Source organism: Trachemys scripta, chromosome 10, assembly GCF_013100865.1.
Source record: "Trachemys scripta elegans isolate TJP31775 chromosome 10, CAS_Tse_1.0, whole genome shotgun sequence".
Lineage (NCBI taxonomy): Eukaryota > Metazoa > Chordata > Testudines > Emydidae > Trachemys > Trachemys scripta.
Window position 1 is genome coordinate 12,965,332 of NC_048307.1, and position 23,004 is coordinate 12,988,335.

The 23,004-nt window shown below is 38.3% G+C and overlaps 1 protein-coding gene across 12 annotated transcripts in view; it reads right to left on the reverse strand.

Moving 5' to 3' along the window:
- Positions 1-923: 923 nt before the first annotated feature.
- Positions 924-23,004, reverse strand: part of SUN1 (Sad1 and UNC84 domain containing 1) — a 64,094-nt gene continuing 42,013 nt past the window's right edge. For all 12 annotated transcript variants that reach the window (XM_034784516.1, XM_034784522.1, XM_034784518.1 and 9 more), the window contains 12 exons: positions 22,597-22,655; positions 21,175-21,320; positions 20,797-21,033; positions 18,793-18,879; positions 16,723-16,766; positions 14,814-14,952; positions 12,375-12,629; positions 7,165-7,249; positions 6,355-6,470; positions 2,807-2,974; positions 2,010-2,102; positions 924-1,207 (listed from right to left, as the gene is read on the reverse strand). In XM_034784516.1, coding sequence (XP_034640407.1) covers positions 1,094-1,207; positions 2,010-2,102; positions 2,807-2,974; positions 6,355-6,470; positions 7,165-7,249; positions 12,375-12,629; positions 14,814-14,952; positions 16,723-16,766; positions 18,793-18,879; positions 20,797-21,033; positions 21,175-21,320; positions 22,597-22,655 — 1,543 coding nt within the window. In that variant the 3' untranslated portion in view covers positions 924-1,093. The remainder of the gene's footprint in view (positions 1,208-2,009; positions 2,103-2,806; positions 2,975-6,354; positions 6,471-7,164; positions 7,250-12,374; positions 12,630-14,813; positions 14,953-16,722; positions 16,767-18,792; positions 18,880-20,796; positions 21,034-21,174; positions 21,321-22,596; positions 22,656-23,004) is intronic.

A 23,004-nucleotide genomic window follows, 5' to 3' on the forward strand; every position in this document is an offset into this window, starting at 1 on the left:
TGTTAAGAGTCATTGCTCTAACCTTCTTCAATGGGTAATGAATCCTCCACTTTAAGGGTATATACATTGAAACATTGTCTAAAGAACGGTATCTAAATATAGTGGCATTGAGTGTGAATCTCTTTTGCAAGTTACTTCACTGCAGAATTGCTTTTTTAAATTAAAAGTTGAGTCTATGATGTGGAACCTATTTTCACTTCGCGCTTCCACAGTGCAGCACTTAAAGTGAGCCAGCCCAGTTAATCCTGTGCTGAAGAGAGATTTCTGCACACCAAGATTTTGCCTCTGCAATTTGAGCTCTGAATTGGTCTTATCTGCAGACCATTAGCCAGACTCTCACCTTGGTATATGAGATAAGCCTACTAGATTGCTCAGTAAATGTTAGTACACTGAGTGAGTAGTCTAACAAGCTAAGTCAAAAGGAAACTAAACAGGAAGAAAACTTAAAATAATTGTAGTGGTTTAAAATCAACCCTGACTTTTACATTAATACATGGTTCCATGAAAGAGGAAAGGTTTTTATGCCTCCGATGTTTAAACTATTTTCGGTTCCATTCACTTTCCTTGACAGTAACATGTATCCTATTCTGCATCTACTCAGGAAGTCCTTTTGGGCCTAGCAACAAGTTCAAAAGTCATGGTCAACTAAAGCATACATTAGCCACTATTAGTGTTCAAAAGTGTTCATACGTTTTCACATAGGGAGCCAGGGTAATAGAAGTGTGCAGATGGGGCCTGTATTAAAAACCGATTTCTAGCTGCAGAAAGCATAGCTTATTTAAAAACTGTACATTCAAATGTAATAAAATAAGTATCACCTGTTTGCCAACTTGGCTTTTGAACCAGAGTAGTTTGCATGCAATATTTGTCTCAGAACGGACACATTAAAATATAAAGCTGACTGGCAATTGCAAACTGAGCAGGTATGAGTTTGTATACAATTCTGCTGACAGTCTTCTGCATTTTATTGAAGAGGAGTATTGATCCTGCAGTACATGTCACATATCCTCATCCTTTAAAGATTCCAGTGTTCTAGGTTTTCCAATATATACAAACAGAAAATATACAACAAAAAAAGCTGTAGTGTAGTAGTTTATTCAGTAGGTTTTCCATGCACTCTGAACCGATACAGACAGGTGTACTCTGTATGGCCCCAATTAGAAAAAATTCTTAGCTCCACTATCTGGAATGCATTTTCATTTTTCTCCTGAAAAAACATGGGGAAAAAAAAAAAAGAATCAGACTTCACTCACCACTTTATTTTTCTCTGTAGACAACTGATGTTGATCACCTAAAGTTGTTTAAGAGTAGCAGCCAAATCACTACACTACATACATCATTAAATTGCTTAAGTAGTTAAGTTATATACGCAAAAGGTAATCACAATTTATGGATAGTCTCTTGCAATCTACACAAGCTGTCAAATTTTCATTGTCTTTGCTTGACTTCCCATGCTCTGCTGGAGATCTAGACGAAGTAAAACAATTCTTAATGCTTTTATTTAAAAGCTTGAAATCAGGAATATGAGTTTTATAGCAAAATAACCTTTAAAATAAGCTATAGTAACTTTCCAGGTCACAGAGAATTTCAGATGAACAGTGCTATAGTTTTACTGAGTGAAAGTTACTGATCTAATCCACTGTGGGGTGGGACCAGTTTAACTGTGGTCCAACTGACTTAATATGGATATTGCAAATTTCTGGTGCTGAAAGAGACATTCTTCATTATGCATGTTTTATGGAAGGCAAAAATAAAAATGCCAAAATGACTCTTCATTTGCAATGGCACAAGTCAGGAATAATCCCATTAAATTATTGCAGTTATCAGTGCAAGAGTTAAATCAGAATCACATTTCAGAATGCTAACATTTTGCATACTAGCACACGGGTAGTGAAAGGCATCAGCAAATGTATCAAAGCAGTGTTAAAATTAGATTACTGCTATTACTGCAAGAGGCAAGTCAAGTGGCTTTGGCAACAGCTACATATTTTCTGTTAATGTGGGCTTACCGTCACTTGAAACATCTGTAGTGACTCTCCTCCTTGATCATACACATACTGTCCTAGAAGGGTACCTTCTTCCTGATATTCATCTTCTAGTCCCTATCATCAAGAGTTAAGCCTTGATTATTTTTTTTTCCAAATTTCAGATAATCAGAATGACAAAACTAAGTTTGGTTACAGTTATAGGGTATCATATTCTTAACAGGGGTGGGCAGTACAACCACTAGTTATCATTGTGTAGAAAATAAAGGTTGTCCAGGAATAACAAGAATGAAAGAAAGGTGAGACCAGGAAAGGGTGGGATTGAAGAAGACTGGGATGGGTACCAATGCTCATTATTTTACATATTTCATGTCAACTGGAAATAAAAACAAAGTTTCCAGAGGTCAAAATGGACCATGACTGTGCCATACAGCTGTAGACTACTGTTATGTGACAGTGCCTGAAAGGATTACCATCTATTCCTTTTATGAAGGCATAAAGTGCTTGGACTTAAAAGATCACTTTAGATCATCACACAAGTTTAGATTACTTTGCTTTAATGCACTTCTCTGTAAACTAGATGAGTAAAACAACAGAAGCATTAGAATTTTTAAAAACAATCTTAGCTTTTATACATTATTTCTCATTCATAGATCTCAAAACTCTACAAAAGGATGTAAATTTAAGAGCAATAAATGTAAATATTAAAATAGAGGGCTGTTTTACACTAATAATGATTTAAAATTGTGAACAGTTCTACTCAAATTATCCAAACAGAGCAAAAACATTTAGTACCTTAACTTTACCAGAGAAAGACTTACATATACTGAGAAATCCTTAGGAGCACTTGTGATATTTCCTGTCGGTGAAAGGCTTTTTGGTATATGTTCTAATGTAAAGGATGCTGGGTAGATCATCATAGAAAGTCTAACTACAAGGTATCCCTGTGATCCTTTGAATGCCCAGCAGTTTCCTGGATACATATCAGGCTAAAGACGGGGCAGGGGAGAAAATAAATATTGAACATATTGGTAAAACATTCTAATTAATTTTGAGTTATTAAAGTTTAGTCTGATTAGGTTATACCATAACATAAGAACGGCCGTACTGGGTCAGAACAAAGGTCCATCTAGCCCAGTATCCTGTCTACCGACAGTGGCCAATCCAGGTGCCCCAGAGGGAGTGAACCTAACAGGTAATGATCAAGTGATCTCTCTCCTGCCATCCATCTCCACCCTCTGACAAACAGAGGCTAGGGACACCATTCCTTACCCATCCTGGCTAATAGCCATTAATGGACTTAACCGCCATGAATTTATCCAGTTCTCTTTTAAACGCTGTTATAGTCCTAGCCTTCACAACCTCCTCAGGCAAGAAGTTCCACTGATTATACTTTGTACCCCGTTACATGAAAAACAATTATGTCTATTTCAGACAGTTTGGGTAAATTATCAGATCAAAAAACACTGTTTGCAAGAAGGAGGATATTTCTCCTCTGCAATATCAGCATTAATGTCAAAGTATCAATTCTCATTTTTCTACAATAGTTGAATGGACATTTTCTTGATTCAAAAATTTGAGAGACCATGCACTATAGGTATGATTTAAATTATTCACTGTACAGAAAGATAGAAAACATAACTACCAGATACGTATTTTCAGTAATGAAAGAATGTTTTATTCTCAAATGTTTTTCAGTGGCTAGTATTTGGTGTTCTGGTGCAAGAGGCTGACAATACAAGTTACTCCTCACCTTTATGGGGGGAGGGGGAGGTGGAGAACCCCTAATATTATGTATTCAAAGTAGTCTGAAACAAGTTAGACGTTAGACATAAAGAACAGCACTGAATATGTGAATAAACCAACTTTGACAGTTAAATTATACCCCCAGATAGCATTATTGTCATACAATATGCCTGTAAGTATGCAAAAGTTAAGAGGAAGCCAAGAGCAATTTTTGTTGATAAAAATCATAGAAATGTAGGACTGGAAGGGACCTCAAGAAGTCATCAAGTCCAGCCTGTTATACTGAGGCAGGAACAAGCAAATCTAGAGCATCCTTGACAGGAGGTTGTCCAACCTGTTCTTAAAAAATGAATTATGGGGATTCCACAATTTTCCAGGGAAGCCTCTTCTAGAGCTTAACTACCCTTCTAGTTCCTAATATCAAACCTAAATTTTTCATGCTGCAGATTAAGTCAATTATATCTTGTCCTACCATCACTGGACATAGAGAACAATTGACCACAGTCCTCTTTATATCAGCCCTTAACAGATTTGAAGACTCATTGGGTCCCCCATCAGTCTTCGTTTCTCAAAGCTAAACATGTCCAGGTTTTTTAACCTTTCCTCACAGGTCAGGATTTCTAAACCTTTGATAATTTTTGTTGCTTTCCTCTGGACTCTTCAATTTGTCCACATCTTTCCTAAAGTGTGGCATCCAGAATAGGACACAGTACTCCAGCTGAGGCCTCACCAGTGCTAAGTAGAGCAAGACAATTACCTCCTGTGTCTTAAATATAACACTCCTGTTAATACACCCCAGGATGATATTAGCTTTTTTGGCAACTGCATCACATTGTAGGTTTATATTCAATTTGTGGTCTACTATAACCCCCAGATCCTTTTCAGCAATACCACCTAGCCAATTATTCCCCATTTTGTAGTTGTGCATGTGATTTTTCCTTCTTAAGTGAAGGTCTTTGCACTTATCTTTACTGAATTTCATCTTAATGAATTCAGATCAATTCTCCAATTTGTCAAGGTTCTTCTGAATTCTAGTTCTAGCCTCCAAAACACTTGCAACCCTCCCAAGCTTGGTGTCATCTGCAAAGTTTACAAGCATATTCTCCATCCCATTAGCCAAGTCATTAAAATGAAAACATTGAATAGTACTGGATTCAGGACTGATCCCTGTGGAACTGTTCAAGATACGCCCTCCCAATTTGACAGTGAACCATTGAGGATAACTCTGTCTTACAACCAGTTGTGCGCCTTGCTTATGGTAAATTAATCTATACCACATTTCCCTAGTTTGATTATCAGAATGTCCTGTGGGACAGCATCAAAAGCCTTACTAAAAATCAAGATTCATCATGTCTAGTGCTTTCCCCCGCCCCCCATCCACTAGGCCAGAAAACCTGTAGAAGAAAGAAATTAGGTTGGTTTGGTGTGATTTGTTCTTGACAAATCCATGCTAACTATTCCTTATAATCCTATTATCTTCTAGGTGCTTATAAATTGATTGTTTAATAATTTGTTCCAGTATCTTTCTAGTTTTGAAGTTAGGCTGACTGATCTATAATTCCTAGGGTTCTCTTTGTTATCTTTTTTAAAGACAGGCGCTATGTTTGCCCTTCTCCAGACTTCTGGGACCTCACCCGTCCTCTAGGAGTTCTCCAAGATAACGAACAACAGTTCAAAGATTGCTTTAGCTAGTTCCTTAGGTAATCTAGCATGAATTTTTGAGTTGAGGTGCTTACTTGAATACATCTAACTTAAATATTCTTTAACCTGTTCTTTCCCTATTTTGGTCTGCATTCCTTTCCCCTTATTAATACTGTGGTGAGTATCTGGTCACCTTTGACTTTTTTGTGAAGACAAACAAAATAGGTATTAAACACCTCAACCTTCTTGATGTTATCATTTATTAGCTCTTTCCTCACTAAGTAGAGGATCTACACTTTTAGTCTTTCTACTGCTCCTAATGTATTTAAAAAACACCTCTTCTTATTGCCTCATGTCCCTTCTTAGGTGTAACTAAATTTTGTGCCTTACCTTTTCTGACTTTGTCCCCACTATTCTTTTGTACTCCTCCCTAGCAGTTGGGGTTCTACATAAAAGTTAGAGCCAATATTGTCACAAGTGATTAGTGATCTTTGGTGCTGAAATTGATTCGTCCTAAAGAGGCGTAAATTTCATAGGATGTGTGCCCAGAAAATTTCTGAAAACCAGGCCTTCCTTCAGATGTTTTAAGCTAGACAACCAAAAAACGGAGGTGTCCAAAACCACTAATGACAGGCCTTGGCCTGTGCTTATTTCTCTCATTTATAGGGTGAATTCTCCTGGGGCTGGCCCTCTGGACAAGGCCTATGCACCACTTTAGTCACATTTAAATCTTCCAAATAGGGCTTAAGTGTGATTTAAATGGTGACTAGGCCTTGTGTAGGCTCTCTGCACTGGGCTCTATTCTCAGAAAAAATGAAGTTCCAGGTGCATCTTCCATTTCAAGAAAAATTCTGGTATCCAATGTTTCTTGACAGTGTAGCTTTAAAACACAACTTTCATAGCACAATGGGGTCCTGGTCCATGAATTGGTGCTACAGAAATACAAACAACAGGATTTTAGGTATATTCTACTTTTAATTACCTGGATCACCACTCTGGGAGACTGAGAGAAATACCACAAAGGAATTCCAAAGAGACTAATTAGAGCTGTTTTGGTCTCGTAGGTCTCAGAACAGCGAGTACTCAGAATGCTGCCACCTCCAAAAGAAAAGTCAGGTTAAAACACAAATCATGAACTGTTTCATTTTTCATCAAGTAACTAGTCTTGCTTTCAGTAAAATATTTTTCCAAATTGAACATGCCAATGATTTTTTTCAAACAAGTATTCAAATCCTGTCAAATTCTAGTAACTTTCCTTTAAGCACTGTTATTTTAATGCAAGCGTCCTATCCCCAGATTAAATAGAGTTTTACATTAAGGCAGCTGTACCCCTCTTTTCAAATAGTAGCATATTTCTCAGAAAATAAGTACTATTTTCAGTTTGAAATGAAAATGTATTTTTGAAAAAGAAGTTTAAAAAACTGAACAGGTATGTACTCTCTCAGTAAGTTCACGTTCAGAATATGTATACCATACAAAATAGCTATTGTCACTCAATTATCCCTCGGTATTTTCTTTTAAAGTTTCTTCAAACTTGTGCCATACTGTCTTACTTCAAGTATATCAGTATGTTTCCACAGTGCACCAGGAGTTCAGAGTTAAGTTTGTATGCATTTTTATGGTGTATACTATTAACATATAAACATCCAACTCAACAAAATACAATATATAGTATTCCTATTGTTTGTCAAGCATTGGACACAATTCTTGTTTTACTGTAAAAATTGACAACTCAGATTACATTGCTGCAAATAGTAGACTGATCTATTTACAGCTTTTCTGCTATATTTACCTCCAGATTCTAAAGCAAAGTCCACCATACCCGTCTTGTCTTGAGAATAAAGTTTCAATGCATTATTTACAATAATGCGTGCTTGCTACAGATATAAGGGAAGAGAGACAGTATGGAAAAAGAAAACATGTTTGGTATTAGATATACATGCATTCAACAGTCTTTATTAACTAAGATAGCATAAACATTTTAAATAAAATTGTACTATATCACAATCTTTGGAATCAATATCTTTAAGATACATTAGCCAATTTTTGAGGAGTGGTAATCAGACTACAATTATGACACTAGGTTACTCTGAATGGCGTTTCTGTAAGTCTCACTCTTCTCTTCATTAGGTTATATATATTTTTTTCTTTATACTTTGGATATTCCTCAGCTTCCAAGATAGCATAGTTTGGCAGACTTTACAGATCATAAAGGGTAATGGAATTTACTTTGTTTCTTTATTGCATCCAATGTGGCTACTTGTTTTAGGACAGGAATAATAGGGTTTCTAAGTAACAAGACTAGAAAGTCTATTGTAACTACCTAATTAACAATCCACCAGAGGAAACTGCTGACTGAAGCATAAGACCACGTCTACACTACAAATTCTGGTTGATACAAATTACATCAGCATACAGCTGCCAATATTAGTACACTGCTCGTGCATACCTGGCTGCTTGCATCAGCACTGCATGTACTCAGGAGTGCTTGCGTCAAAGCAGAGTGCAGTGCACCACAGGTAGGCATCCCAGTGTGCCACAAACACTGCCACATGGCTAAAATCTTTTGGGGAAATTTTCGCAATGTGTTGTGGAGTAGAAATGAATGATGCAGGGACCTCTGGGAGCGAGAGGTCAAGTTCCTGCATGCAACTTTCTCCACCCCATAATGCCATCCATATCCCGTAATCTTCATGGTTTTTTTTTTTTTTTTTTTTTTTTTTTTTTTTTAAGAATTCCACAAACCCACACAGCCCTTTTCCGCATCTGCCATCTCTAACAAAAGCATAGAGCCCATGCAGCTCTTCACTGTCCTTATGAATGTTGCAAAGAGAGGATGCAAGATCTTCTGGTATCTGCAGACTCGGAGAAAGAACTGCAATACTTGGGGACATGACGATTTCTTCATAGTGAAAACCAATTCAAGGCTGTTCGTGGTGTTCATGGAGAAGCTGCAGAAAGTGGAGCGCCCCTTCTGGGCCTGAGAAACTAGCATTGACTGGTGAGATAGCATTGCAATGCAGGTTTAGGACGAGATGCAGTAGCTGCAGAACTTTCAAATGTAAAAGGTTACAAATGCAGATCTGTGCGCCAACCCTGTCCCAGCCCTTCAGCGCAGGGACACCAGAATAAGAGCTGCACTGACAGTTTAGAAGTGAATGGCAATCACACTTGGAAGTTTTCAATGCTTGATTACTACTGGTCAGTGGGAAATCATTTTGGAGTTAGAAAATCCACATTAGGGGCCGTTAATAGTGTCCAGCTATGCAGGACTGACTCTCAGCAATGTACAGGACACAGTGGATGGATTTGAAGCAGTAGGGTTCCCAAAACTGCAGCGGGGCAATAGTTGGCATGCATATCCCTATTTTAGGACCAGCCCACCTTGCCACATAGAGTACATCCATAGGGAAGGCTTACAAAGGATGCATCCGAAGAAGTGAGGTTTTTAACCCACGAAAGCTTATGCCCAAATAAATCTGTTAGTCTTTAAGGTGCCATCAGACTCCTTGTTGTTTTTGTAGATACAGACTAACACGGCTACCCCCTGATACAGGAACTGTTCAGAAAGATGAAAACAGATATTCTTTCCCAACTAGCAAATCACCATTGGCAATACTGAAACGCCAATAGTGATACTGGAGGACCCTGCCTATCCCTTGTTCCCATGGTTCACGAAGAGCCACCTTGACAGCACAGAGGAAAGATTTAACTACCAGCTCAGTACTTAGAGAAGGACAGTTGAATGTGCTTTTGGTAGACTGAAGGAACATTGGTGTGTTTACTTCCAATTCTAAATTTCAGCCAAAAAAAATAATAAAAATAAAAAAAAAAATCCCTGATGGTTATAGCTGCTTGCTGTGCCTCAGAGATATTATACGAGGCACAAGGGAAAAGTTGCTGCCAGGGTGGAGGTGGAGTGGCTGTCTGCGGAGTTTGAACAGCAAGACTTAATATGGAACTATGCGGTTGTAGAAAGCTTTGAAAGAGCACTTTAATGGTCAGCCACATTAATGCATTGTGTTGGACTGTGCTGAGCCCCCAAACCAGTAGGGCCAGGGGTACATTTATAAATATTACACTGTCTTTTAGTGAACCTATGAATTACATGCCGCTTGCTGTATATTTACACATACGACTAAGTGTTTTGTTGAACCTGTAAGTTTATGGCATCGCAGAACTCATAAGTACTGAGTGCTTGAGTACCACTATGCATTCTGTAGTGGGAGTGGTGAACTGAATTTATTTTTAAAAATATATAGAGAGAAATTTATTGAGTGACAGTGCAAAATAACCAATGTCCAATACAATAGAAACATCTTACATATATTAATGAAACAGAATTTTAAAATTAGAAAGGTAGCAAACATTTCTGTCCATTTCGATGCACAGGTGTAGTCTATTCTGGCTACACATAAAGCAACTGTGGCTCTCACAGGACAGTGTATGTGAAGCTGTAGTTTTCCTTACTATCCACCAGCATGGAGCGGTAGGGATAGGGCCCAGGATGCCAGGTGGAATGTTGGGGCACATGGGAAGCTGCCACCATGGAGTTCTCCAGGGACTGCAAAGGGTGAGGAGTTGGTGATTACTGGACTTGTAGGTCAACCAAAGTCTGCAGTATTTGTTTGCGCTGCCTGAGAAGCTCTCTCCTTTTCCTGCTGGGATTCCTGGGTCTTTCTTCATTTTCTCCTGTCCTCTCTGTCCCTCTCCATGCCGTCTGCTACGTTGGCCACACAGGCCTTTTGTTTGCAGTCTCTGATTCATCACTGGCTTGCAGGATCTCACTGGCCCTCTTCTTTCTTCTCCTCAGAGTTCTAGTGGTGTGGAGGAGACCACAATGGCAGCAGCTACAGATGAAACACAGATATGTATCATTGGATTTACAGTTGTAACAGAAAGGGAAAGATACAAGTTTCAAAATCCCCTGCCCTCATTCCCATACATTTTTTAAGAGATGCTTATGGACACTTTAGCTTTGGAGTACCTCCGCACAGCACAGCTCTCCAGTCTCAGCCATGGTGTGTATGGCTCAGCAGGGGCAAAGAAGGGATGTGGGGGGGAGACAGGCACTAAGATTTTTGGTTGCAAGAAACAAAATTTCAATCCCTTTCTCCATGGATACGAATATAGGACAACAGTGCTAAAGATTGGCACTATTTTCAACAGGCGGTGGTGATTTTAGATTATCTCACTTCTGAGAGTAACAAAGGCAGAGAGAGCACAGCTGCTGCTGGCATCCCAAAGCCACCTGGGTTCATATGCCATTAGCCTGTTTACTGCAACTGTGCCAGCAGAACTCCTTATGGAGGTGTGTGGGTAAGTGTCCCGCCACGCAGGAATTAAAAAACGGTCAGCCACCCCTAGAAACCTTTGGGGGATAACTGCAGAGTATATCCATGTAAGTGTCATCGAGATCTCTCAGGAGGATACAAGGGACACCTCTATGTACACAAACTGCTCGCTCTCTCCTCCCACCCGCACCTAACCGAACAGGGGAACGAAATGCAGATACCAACTCTACCTCTGTTTGTTGTACTGCTACCTCTTCTCATAAGAGTCAAACAATGAAAATAATAGATGCCTATGCCTTGTTTACTTGGGAATGGGCTGGTCTCCATCTTTAAGTTTAAACACTGTAAGGGGAAATGCATGCACACACTTACTCAAGGTTCCTTTCCCTTCACCAGGTTCATTCGTGCTTGGCTGATGGGACTGGCCAGACTGAAGTGGAGTCTCGAACAGGTCCTGGCTCATGGCATAGCTGGACCCCCATCCTGCCATGTCTCCCGACTTCTCCTCATTGTTCAGACTGGGTCTCTGTCTCAGGCTCCTCCGAGGTATCTATGGTGGTCTGCGAGGTGCTGGTGGGAACTCTGCCAAGCATGGCATGCAACTTGTTGTAAAAGTAGGAGGCCTGTGGCTCAGCACCAGATCAAATGTTGGCCTTCCTGGCCTTGTTGTATGCCTGCTGCAGTTCTTTCACTTCCATGTGGCACTGCTGCTGATCCCTGTCATACGCCATTGCCTGCATCCCCCCTGCAATTTTTTCACATTTCTGTGGCTGGTCCATAGCTGTGTTTGAACAGCCTCTTCTCCCCACGGGCCCAGGAGATTGAATACCTCTGGTCTACACCTGACATGAGCATGTCTAGTGCACGGAGCTAACATAGTTGTTAGGGCAGTTACACACAACAAGGGAGAACTGCTAGATATGCTTGCCAAGCTGGGCAATCAGGAAAAGGCATTTCAAAAATAAAGTGGGGTATTGTAAGCAGGAAGGTAGATTCCAGTCTCTGTAACCCCTGGGCACTGGAGTTCACTGTGGGTCCAAGGCAGTCGCTATTAGGCATTATGGGTCAGCTATTGGAGTACTGTCAGGATTGACATATCACGCAGTGTCTACACTCACACTGCATCTATCTCAGTAGGTCAACTGTGGCTCAATGCCATTCATGGAGATGGATTTATGGCGTCACTTTAACAGGGCATTTATGTCATCTGGAGACAAATTTGAGTCTAGACATGTGCAAATTGGTTGATGCAAAGTGACTTGCATCACCCTAATTTTGTAGTGTAGACCAGGCCTAAGTTGTACCACCACAAAAAAAAAAATAATAAAGTTATATATATTTTTTATAGATAGATAGATGGATGTTATTTTGGGGCAACACGTGCACCCAAATAGTGCTGTCCACAATCAATAAATAAGAGGTTATATCTTAACTCCTTCTGAAACAGTGGAAAACCAAAGTGAAATCTTTGACAGCTCTTTAGGTATTATATGAAGCACAATTTCAATGCATTTTAGATGATTTTTCTTAACTGCCATTAAATTTCTAATCTCCCTCAAACTTCCTATTTGAAACAATTTTCATTACCTTGTTATATTTAGACATGACAAACTGCAATAAAATCCTTTAAAAACAACTTTTACCCTACTTAACAATAGCTATAAAGTTCTGAGCCAAAATTTTTCAACATTTATTTTAGAATACTTACCGCTTCTGTGATGCCAGAAATCACTGCATTATTTACTGCACTTGTTACTACTTCAGAGGTTAGCTTTTGGTTTGTAACAGACATGTGGAGAGTAATATTCTTGAGGATTTGAAGCTCTAGATCTCGTAACAAAACCTGCAGATCGCTCTTGCTCACAAATTTAGATGTTAGCCATTGGAGTAGTGATTCAGAAAAGTCTTCTTGTTGGTCACCAAAAAACATAAGTTTGACAGATTCTTTGACCTGGGCATCTACCTAGTAAAATCCATCAATAGGTAACAGTTACTATTTGGATACTCTTTCAAAAATAATTTAATCCTCAAATCATTTGAAGTAATAAAATGAACAGTTGTGTAACTGGTATGCTTAAAATCCTTAAATTTTTCAGAGCTGCAAATAAATGTAACTTTCATATATCTTCATCTTTGTAAAGCACTTCAGTAAAAACTCCTCCATTGGCATAGCATGCCTTCAGGGAGTAGGTGGGAGAGGAATCTTGTAACACAGGACATGAACCCTTTGGAACAACTGGTGGGGTGGGGACAGAAGAACCTAAAAGAGTCTAATACACACCCCGACTTACCAAACTACTGCCAAAAAGTTATTAGTTATGTTAAACTTTTCTGGTTCTATCAATTTCAGTTTCTTATGTGTGCCTCACCATTATTCAGTACTGCAAGCACATATGACATGGTGGTCTCAGTTAAGATTAAGTTGACAAAAGAATACTTCAAAACATCACTACATTTGTCACCTTATTTTAATCCCAACAAGTAGATTGAGTTACTGAGGACCTCAAGAAACTATTCAGAGGCTGTGTAAATACGTAGCCAGATACGAAAGGCGTTCCTTTTCACAAAAGAAGTCAGCAGACAAATTAAGCTACACACAGCATGGCCTATCAAAATTACCTAAAATGACAAACAACAAAAAGAATATACTAAACCCCTTTTCTACATGCAGAACCATAAATGAGATCAAACAGGTATGAGAGAATACTGCCACCTAATCAGTCCTCTCTACTCCACAAATATTATCATCTTCCTGTACTCCCACTGAAAACACCACCACCACTACCCCCACACCCCTCTGGAATTACAGTGTAAAATACAAATGTAAAAAGGTCCTTAATCTGAACAAATAGATTAATAGTTTAGTAAATGGTCTGAAAACTGAAGTAAAAATATTGAGAACAAAAAAAACCCGTAACACTGAATTAGACAAACTAAATATGGAAGTCTGTGAATAAAGAATTCCCATCTTCCCTTTTAAAATCATAAGTAGAGAAAGTCAGGCTAAGTTACCACAAGCAACTATTTCAAGAACTGTGCATTAAACCATGAGACAAGTTATGTATTGTAGGTTGTATTTTGTTGCTAAAGCTGTTTGATCATCTTGAGAGAAAAAAACTCTACACATCTATATGAAATCCAGATTGCTCAACAACTCAAAAAGCTAAGGAGATCCAAATCGGTCACTTGATCTGGCAGTGAAATAAATGTCTTACAAATTGCTAGCAAACTATGTGCAATTTACATCTTCAGGGCTCAGACACACTTTATAATCTTTTATGCTGGCCACTAGGATTCCTTAAAGGAGGCACTATGAAGGCCAACGAAAAAAAAGTGCTAAGTGCATGGAGCCAGGCTGAAATGTTTTTTCTGAAATGCAGGGCTTGACTTCAACAATAATACATATGAAAATTGATGAATATTTCACAGGTATGGATTCACAGCTGCATTAACCACATATTCTTCAATTTCATCTCTCATAGGTAGCCAGATGAGTTTTTAACACTTCCAATGTTATATCAATTATTTTGAACTGAACTACACTGTCAATGGAATAGGAGCCTAGATTCTGATGTGGGAGTTCATGTGCTTGAGAGCAACTAAATGAGTAAGTATTTAATGGCCTTTTAATAACTATGGAATAGACATTACAAACCCACATTACCCCCCCCTTATGTCAGTTCTCTCATGCTGTTCCAATTTACAATTACAGATTTAATGCTGCAAATGAAGAAAGAGGTGCTATATTTGTACATTACTTAAACCAATTCAGTTGAACTATAGCTTTACAACCGTATTTTATTGCATTTCTATATTTGTACAAATTAGCTGGACACAGATAAACATATGCCAATTACTACACTAGAGTATATACTATGCACAAAACCAGTGTAATAGATTTACTCTCTGTGCTTTTAGTTCCATTTAAGATTTATGCATAACAAGAGATAAACTTAAGTGTCTAGTAAGATTAGTACTTGATTCTTCAACAATCAGCATTACTGTTAAAACTGTTGTCTTTTGAAAGTATTTTTTTCAGTGTAATCAAACAAATGTGAGTGGAGTGTATTTCCTGTGGAGACTCCACTGAAAATTGCATAAGTGGACAAAGGCAAGAGTTTTATAGTGAGGCAACTGTAGAACTTACCTTTTCATGACTCGTATCTCCTTTCTCACAGCAGGTCTTCAAGCCTTGCGGAGTTAACAGTTCTGACTTCATGTGAGCCAATTCTAGTTCTAATTGTTTAACCTTGGATAAAAGGTGCTGGTTTTGCTCATCACTTCCACTGGTAAACCCGAAGAGTCATAATTTAAGAGCAAGAGGTCAGAACAAATCAAAATTAAATCAAATATTTGATAGAATAAGACATTTGTCTAATACAGAGAGTGAACAACTTCACGGTAAAACCAAAAATAGACTTTATGACCCTACTAATGCATGATCTTTCAAATTAATATTATTTATTTAAAGATTGTCATATTAAATATCTGTTTTAAATTAATATATTCTAAAGTGTCGATCCAATCTAGAATTAAGTATCTATGGGATACTTAGTTGGTAATGCAATATTAGGACATAGGTAGGTTTGTGGGATTCTGTAAGGTTTCTATAGAACCAGAGTTGATGTCTTTTTACATGAATTTGCCATACTAGTTTAATGGAGCATACAGTATTTTAAACTAGTTAATGGAGATCAAACTCAGGGTTTAAATTATAGCATGGCTAAGTGAGGCCTCCAAGAATTATTTCAAAACAATACAAATATGACAAAACTAGGTCAATGGGGGGAGGAATAGCTCAGTGGTTTGAGCATTGGCCTGCTAAACCCAGGGTTGAGAGTTCAATCCTTGAGGGCGCCACTTAGGGATCTGGGACAAAATCAGTACTTGGTCCTGCTAGCGAAGGCAGGGGGCTAGACTCGATAATAAGGGAAAAAAGATCAACTTTATCATTCTAAAACTATTTTATTAGTTGAATTCTTTTTTAAAATGATGTGTACTCAGTTCTAGCACACCATTTCTTTTCAAAATAGTTGTGTCTTGGAGAAAAATGCTGCTCTGTCCTAGTAGCATGTGATCCAAAAATAGAAATTAAGATGATTGACAAACTGAATGTAGATGAAATTGAGAAGGTACACAAGTTGAATTTCCATGAGTCCCTTGGAATCAGAACTGGTCTCTTAACACATTTTATTTAAGTATACTGCTTACCACTTAGTAAGTGGTCTCTGAGAAAATTCCAAAAATCCTCACTCTTGGGAGCTGTCAGGAATTTTTTGTTAAGATGTTTGTCGAAAATGCCAGTTACACAAAACCGAAGCTTTTTGTGGAAACATGTTAATTTTGACAATTTTTGTCAGGAAAAACTTCTCAGATCTAGGATGGAAATTCTAGCCAAAAAACAAGAGACACCCACCCCACATTAATCAGTACCCCAGTGGTTTTTGGCACTCATCTAGGATGTTGGATCCTCAGCTTCAAGTTCTTATTCTTCCTGATTCAGAACAGGAACTTGTATATGGGTTTCCCACATCACAGGTTAGTGTCCAAACCACTGCTTTACAGTCAGTCTCTCTTTGCCTCAATATTATTCATACAGAGTGGAAAAGCGCCAACAGAAGAGATTTTGGTCAGGGTCTCTTTTTTCCAAAGGCCTTGGTTTCATCCCAATGCAGAATGAAACTGAACGCCAAAACCTCATTTTTTCTGCCAAATACAATTCTTTTTTTCTGGCGACCCACTTAGAGTGGTAGTGAATTTATGTTCGTACTGTTCTAGAGAAATAAGGTGCTTAAATAATGGTCAGATATTGGGGGTAGGATATGGGACTGTTCAGAGATGGTCTTCTTGCACTGATGTCTAGAATCTCCACCAACCTATTATAAAAAGGTAACACATGCTGACAAACACTTCAACAAAACTTTAAAAACCACTCAACTGACATACAACAGGCATTAGGAAAGGATAGTTACCATTGTAGTTCAGTGAACGATTCCTACCACCAATTAGTATCAGGATTCAAAATGCAACATATTAGACATAGACAGTAGTCATACCTCACTGTTCTTGTTTGGGTTAGTTCAAGTTCCTTCTGGATGTCCTGATAGATATGAAAAATTTGTTTTAAGAAGTGCATTCTTTAACTTCAAGATTGCAAATAAGGATAATTGCCACATGAAGAGGACATGCTTGGGCAGCACCCTATAAGATTACATTCCTAAAAAATTTAATGTTTCTGTACATGCATTTATATAAACCATACTATGCCAAATTACCCGCTCTATTGATCAGAATCTGATGAAGAGTGATATGTAGCTTTTTAAAAAAAAAACAACACCCCACCATAAATAGACAAACTAGTGGAGATCAATAGGACTATTAAAAATGCAGTAGCCCACTTCATTGGCACAATCTGCCATGCAAGAGGTCAGAGATAGGTTCCTGGGTTTGGATCTCTAGTTGACAGGGGCCTAAATGTTTTCTTCCTTGTATGAGGGAATGGGAGTACAAGTCACCAGGTACTATTCTGCAGAGATCCCACATAGCTTATCTAAGATGTTGGGCTCTCCTAGCTCTCCTTTGTTACAGGACAGTTACCACAAAGTGTGGCTTTGGAAGGGGAAGGGTGTAAATGAGGTGAAAGATCTCCAGAGCTATCTGCTCCCATCCCTGTACAGCATTCCAAGGGAGATCTACATTTAGGGAAACCAGTACTGATCCTAGGTATGAAACGTTCAGGAACATGCAAGAGAGATCTCAGAACTCTGGTTCATACAGCACAGAAAACAAAGCACCAGACACTGGGACCTCAAACAGGTTTTGGCACTAGTTCAGGCTGTGCCAATACAAAGAGACCTGTACTTATAAGTAAGGCTAAGATTAGGTGTCAGAAGTCATGGAATCTGTGACATTTTCCACTTCAGCCTTGGAGCGGCAGGGCTGGAGTTCCCAGGCTCCATGGGGGGAGGGAGCAGGAGAGACCCTGGAGCCACAGTAGCAGTGGGTGCTGGACCCTCCTCCGTCCCCATTTTGGCACAGTTGTTTTTAGTAAAAGTCAGGGACACGTCATGGGCTTCCATGAATTTTTGTTTATTGCCCGTAACCAGTTCGTGACTTTTACAAAAAATAACTGACAAAAATCTTAGCTTTACCTATAAGGAAATTTGTTGTATTGAGCCAGTCTTGTTTTTCATGTGAAAAATTAAAGTCTTCACAAAATGTAAACAAAATTCAACAACATTAGCTTTTATTTAAGCATTTGTCTGCAGTTGTGGAAGTTAAATGTATTATGCTAATGAAAGAATTAGGCTGTCTTCACAGCACAGTTAGCTCTGGTTATAACTCAAGTGTTACCCCTAACAACTCCTGTCCACATACAAAAATCTTTAATTTGAGTTAAATAGTGCTTTAAGCAAGCTAGCTGGCCTGTTGGGGGTGGGCTGAAGTTTGAGTGATGCTGATGCTCAAGCCAGTAACACAGTGGGAATGCAACCATCTTAAATTACAACAACTACAACTCCTCAGCAGTTAATCCAATCACTCTGCTAATCCAGTCATTCTGTGCTGATAATCAAATCACCCCGTGTAATTCCAGAGGGTTTTTCTGGAGAGAGGTTGCCCTCACTGGAGTGTACTCAAGCTAACTACTGCAGTGAAGACAAGCTCCTTAGAGTGGTGCTGACCATTCAAGTTTCATTTTCCAGGACAAGTGAAAGGCAGTAGGACTAAACAGTTTTTCTTGTAAACCTGCTTCATTAACGTGAATACCAGTTTTAAAAATCTGAATTCAGTTATTTAAGAGGGTTGGTTTTTTTTTTTTTTTTTTTTTTTAAATGTTTTTACTTTGACAGTCACTTCAGATGTGCAAATATGAAACATCTTCAGCTTCCTGCACCTGGAGACAGAAACTTGTCTTGTCTTCAGCCTCTCCAGAAACAAGAAGAGGCAATTTTAAAGAAAGTTTGGGAAGTGCAAACAAACTAGATAACTGTAGTGGTGCAAGATAGATGTTGGGAAAAGTTTACTAAGCAACATTTCTATAGTTGACTGAAGTTTACTCCATTTATTTTGTAAAGAGGCTATGCTTTGGACTCACTATATGTAGGAAGGAAAGAGCCTTTCAGTACCTCAGATTTTGCAGAAAGTTTTCCAATGAGGCCTTCCAGTGTCAAAATGCGCAATTCATGTTCTTGGTGTAAAGCCAGAAGATCAGTCTTAAAAACAGGAAAAAATGTTTTACTTATTGAGAACAAAATAGTCAAATTGCTATTAATATTTTCAGTAAAATCATTACTTTCATGTTGTGATCATGCCAGATACTTTGTGCATAAAAACCAAAGATTAAATATTTTTGAAAAATGCTTAAGTCATTAAAGTCCAATTGATTTTCAATGTCAAGCTATGCTACATTAGATTAGTTCTGTGAGATCAAGAACACAAGAAGGGGGCAGGCAGTACTGCTGACAAAACTACACGACATTACTGCTTGCCAGTTGGTGGGGCAATATCAGCAAAAATCTTGAGTTACATATGCTAGCATCAAAGCTAGAGCCTAATACCAAATTGGGCAGCCAATTAAAGGGAATATGGGCTAGTAAAAGCACTTTTTGTGGAAAAACACAGTTTGTCAGATTAAGATTTGAACTCTTATATAGAATATTACTTAGTAGCCTATCCAACTTGTTTCCTGTAATGTTTCTGGTTTTGTACTGAAAGATATCTGTGACATGAAACGTTAGATGAGATTTTTCTAAAGATTTAGGACAGTGATTCTCAACCAGCTGGCCACTTGCAGCCCAATCAGCACACAGCTGCGACCCACGTGACAGCCTCACAGCCATACAGGTTTTTTGAGAGAGAGAGAGAGAGAGAGAGAATGTGGCCCACATAACACAGAGAGCATATGCAGTCCACAATAGTAAATGGGTTGAGAACCACCAATTTAGGAGCTCAAATCCCACTGAAAGTCAATTAAATTAATGCTCCTAAATGACTTAGGCATTATAGAAAATTCAATCCATGACCTTCTAATGTTAGCAGAGGGTCAGAGTGGAAGACTGAGTTGAAGAAAAGAAGTTTATTAGTAGTAGGCTATTATAAATACTGCGTATAAACCTTTTGATACTAGGGACATTTATATTCAGAATGAAAAGTACAAAACGTGTTTACAAATACAGCCTACTCTAAGCATTTGACTTTTCATAAGTGACAAACCCTTTCATACAATTGTGGCCTTCTTTCTTATTTCCGGTGCCATAATTTTACACTTATGTTAGGATTATTATTTTTGTTACAAAAGTTAGGCAGTGCAAGTTAAACAGAGCTCTGTCTCTTCCCCCTTCCTCACATCCTAAAGACATCCAGCATCTGTTTTAGTGCCTCTTGCCTAAAGACCAAGATTCAGGAGTGGCTGAAAGCCTTAGTTCTGGTACATGGCAGGTCATCATGTTGAGCTACCATCCACAGCCTTTTGTTTGTTAAAAAAGAAAAGCTGGGAGTTAGTTTCAAACACTTCAAGGACTGGGAGGTGAGTACATCCTGTTTTAGGAATGATTTATTCAAGCATCAACTCAAATAAGTGCATTGATTACAAGTGGGTATACATTAGACTGGAGAAGGGGATAGCTGAAAATGCAAATACACCTATACCTCGATATAACGCTGTCCTCGGGAGCCAAAAAAAAAAAAAACTTACTGCATTATAGGTGAAACCGCGTTATAGTGAACTTGCTTTGATCCACCAGAGTGCGCAGCCCCGCTCCCCCCAAAGCACTGCTTTACCGCATTATATCCGAATTCGTGTTATATCGGGTCACATTATATCGGGGTAGAAGTGTATTCTGATTTACAACCCAACACAAGAAGCATGTTAACTTTTAATTAAAGTTGCTAGACTATTGCACTGATGTAGGCCTTAAAAAACAAAGAAAGGAAATAAGCAGTTAAGTAATTTCACACTCCAGCTACACTCAAATTCCCATTCTCAGCTTCAACTACTTCTATTAATTCTAACATAGGCTCTTAAATACAAAGTAAAAAAATCTTACACATCATTTGGATGATAAATGCACACTAGGGTTAGTACACTAATCAATGTATGAAACCATCAGAAACACTCATTTTATCTTTACCGTTGAATGTGCTATTTCCTCAGATTGCATTTCCTTAAAATGTTGGCCCATTACATTTTTTATTAGCATCAACATCTCACTTTTGTCATTCATCTGGGCAACCTGATCCTGAAGCTTCTCAAGCTGTAGCATCACTTTGCCATATTCTTCATCATTGTGATGACATCTGTCAGACATGAAGGCCATTTGCTTTTCCAGTTCACTCATACGACTAGAATCAAATAACTGTATGGTACCCTAAAATGTGAAGATTTATATATAAAAGAATTAAAGTAACAAATTTAAGTAATTTACTCCCCCATTATTCTTGAATTACAGTTCAGCTATTGGAAATATCCAGTTGCCAAGAGTTAAGAAGATGCCTTTTAAGCATTTTACCTCTGGAGGCTGGACATAGCGAGAAGAATCGGGATGTGGTTTAAGAATCTGCACAGGTTCGTCTATTCTTTGTGTTTGACGTATGCTTGTCCAATTGAATGCAGGCAGTAATGAAAGGAAGCCTTCACAGCCCCAGTACCATATACCTTAGGCAAGAAGATCAAAGAAAAATGAAAGCAAAAATTGTTTTTAATAAGAGGTTCAATCTCGGATTTTATGATAATTTGGATTAATACTTTAAAGCAGTTACTTCAGGACAGAGGCTGTGTTGTGTGTTTGGAAAGTGCATTTCACATTGTGGGCATTACCAAAGTCTAAACAAGACTAGATTTAACAAACAAGCTACGTTTAAGAGTGTTAAGGTTGCAAACTAAGCCCTCAAAGGTTAGGAAATGCCAGAGTTAAGGTTGCTTGTGCAACCTGAATTCAGACTTATAATGCATAAACATAAGGATACAATCCTCACATGATCACATACCTTCCCATGGCTCAGTAAGTGCACAAGATGCATTGCACTCACTGAATGGCACACTTCAATATTTCTTTTTTATCCTCATTGTTCTATGTGTGGCCCTGTATCTTACTTGTTGCACACCATCCAAATCCTGTACTGAATACAGAATTACTAATTTCCTTATGAGTTTTTCTATGGTGTTTTCATGGTAGTATCTTAGTGCTTTACAAACATTAATGCACTTATCTTCACGATACCCATGAGGTTAGGCAGTATTATCCCATCACTAAAGCAATCCCTCTGGCAAAATACAAGTCCCTGCTCCAAAGAATTGAGACACTAGAGCTTCTCAACAAAAGAGCTGCAAGATTTTTAACATGGTGAGGAGCAATTTTCCTTAGCCTCGTTCTCAGAAATGACTGAACCATTTTAGGTGACACTTCATAAAAAAATTCACCCATGGGTAGACATCTGGCATGGAATATTCAGCCCAAAATGTTTAAGTTAGAGAGAGTTACAACAACCAAAAAGTGTTTTATAATGGAAAAACGTTGGGCCACTGTAACTGTCGACTATAAGCACTGCCAATAATAATGCAATTAGACTTATTTAACAAATCATCAACAGGTAATCTATGTGAAGTGTCTTAATGGGCTCATTCCAGTTCCTGGTCATCAACTGGTTGTCCTGTAGTCCCCTTCAGAGGTGGTCTACGTATTGAAGGGGTACAGAAATTGACCTGCCTTCTCACAACGAGGGATATTCTTTCCATGTCAGAAGGGAAACACACTAGCAGGGCAGTGTTGGGGAATACCTGAATTGCTGCTCTCAGCATACAGAACTTGAATCTCCTGTGCTGTTAGCTGGACATCTTTCATAAACATCAAGTTCACCTCAAAATGCTAGTTTGATACATTTGTAATAACTATTCACCAGCTTCCAATAGCAACAATATACACTTTACATACCTAGCAAAAACAGCAGTGGGATGAGAAATAGTAACAACTTGTAAATCTTTGGAAGGCATCTAGAAACAAAGAAGTAAATTTAACTTCATTAGACATAGAATGGGTCTATCATTTTTAACTGTGTTCTACAATTGGTCGAGGCATTAGCATGAAATAAACCTAAACATGAGATTCAATTTTAAACATTTAGAGCTCAATTCTGTGGATTGTATCACAAGAAATGCTGATGATATTTTATGAAATCAGCAATAGTATCTTGCCCAAATAGTAACATTTTTTCCCAAAAATATGCTGGAAAAAAGAAAAACGAACAACTTATATTTAACCGAGTGATACTTCGTTTAGTAATTTTGTTTTGTACCTAAATATTGAACCTGACATGACCATATCTATACAGCATCTTAGAAT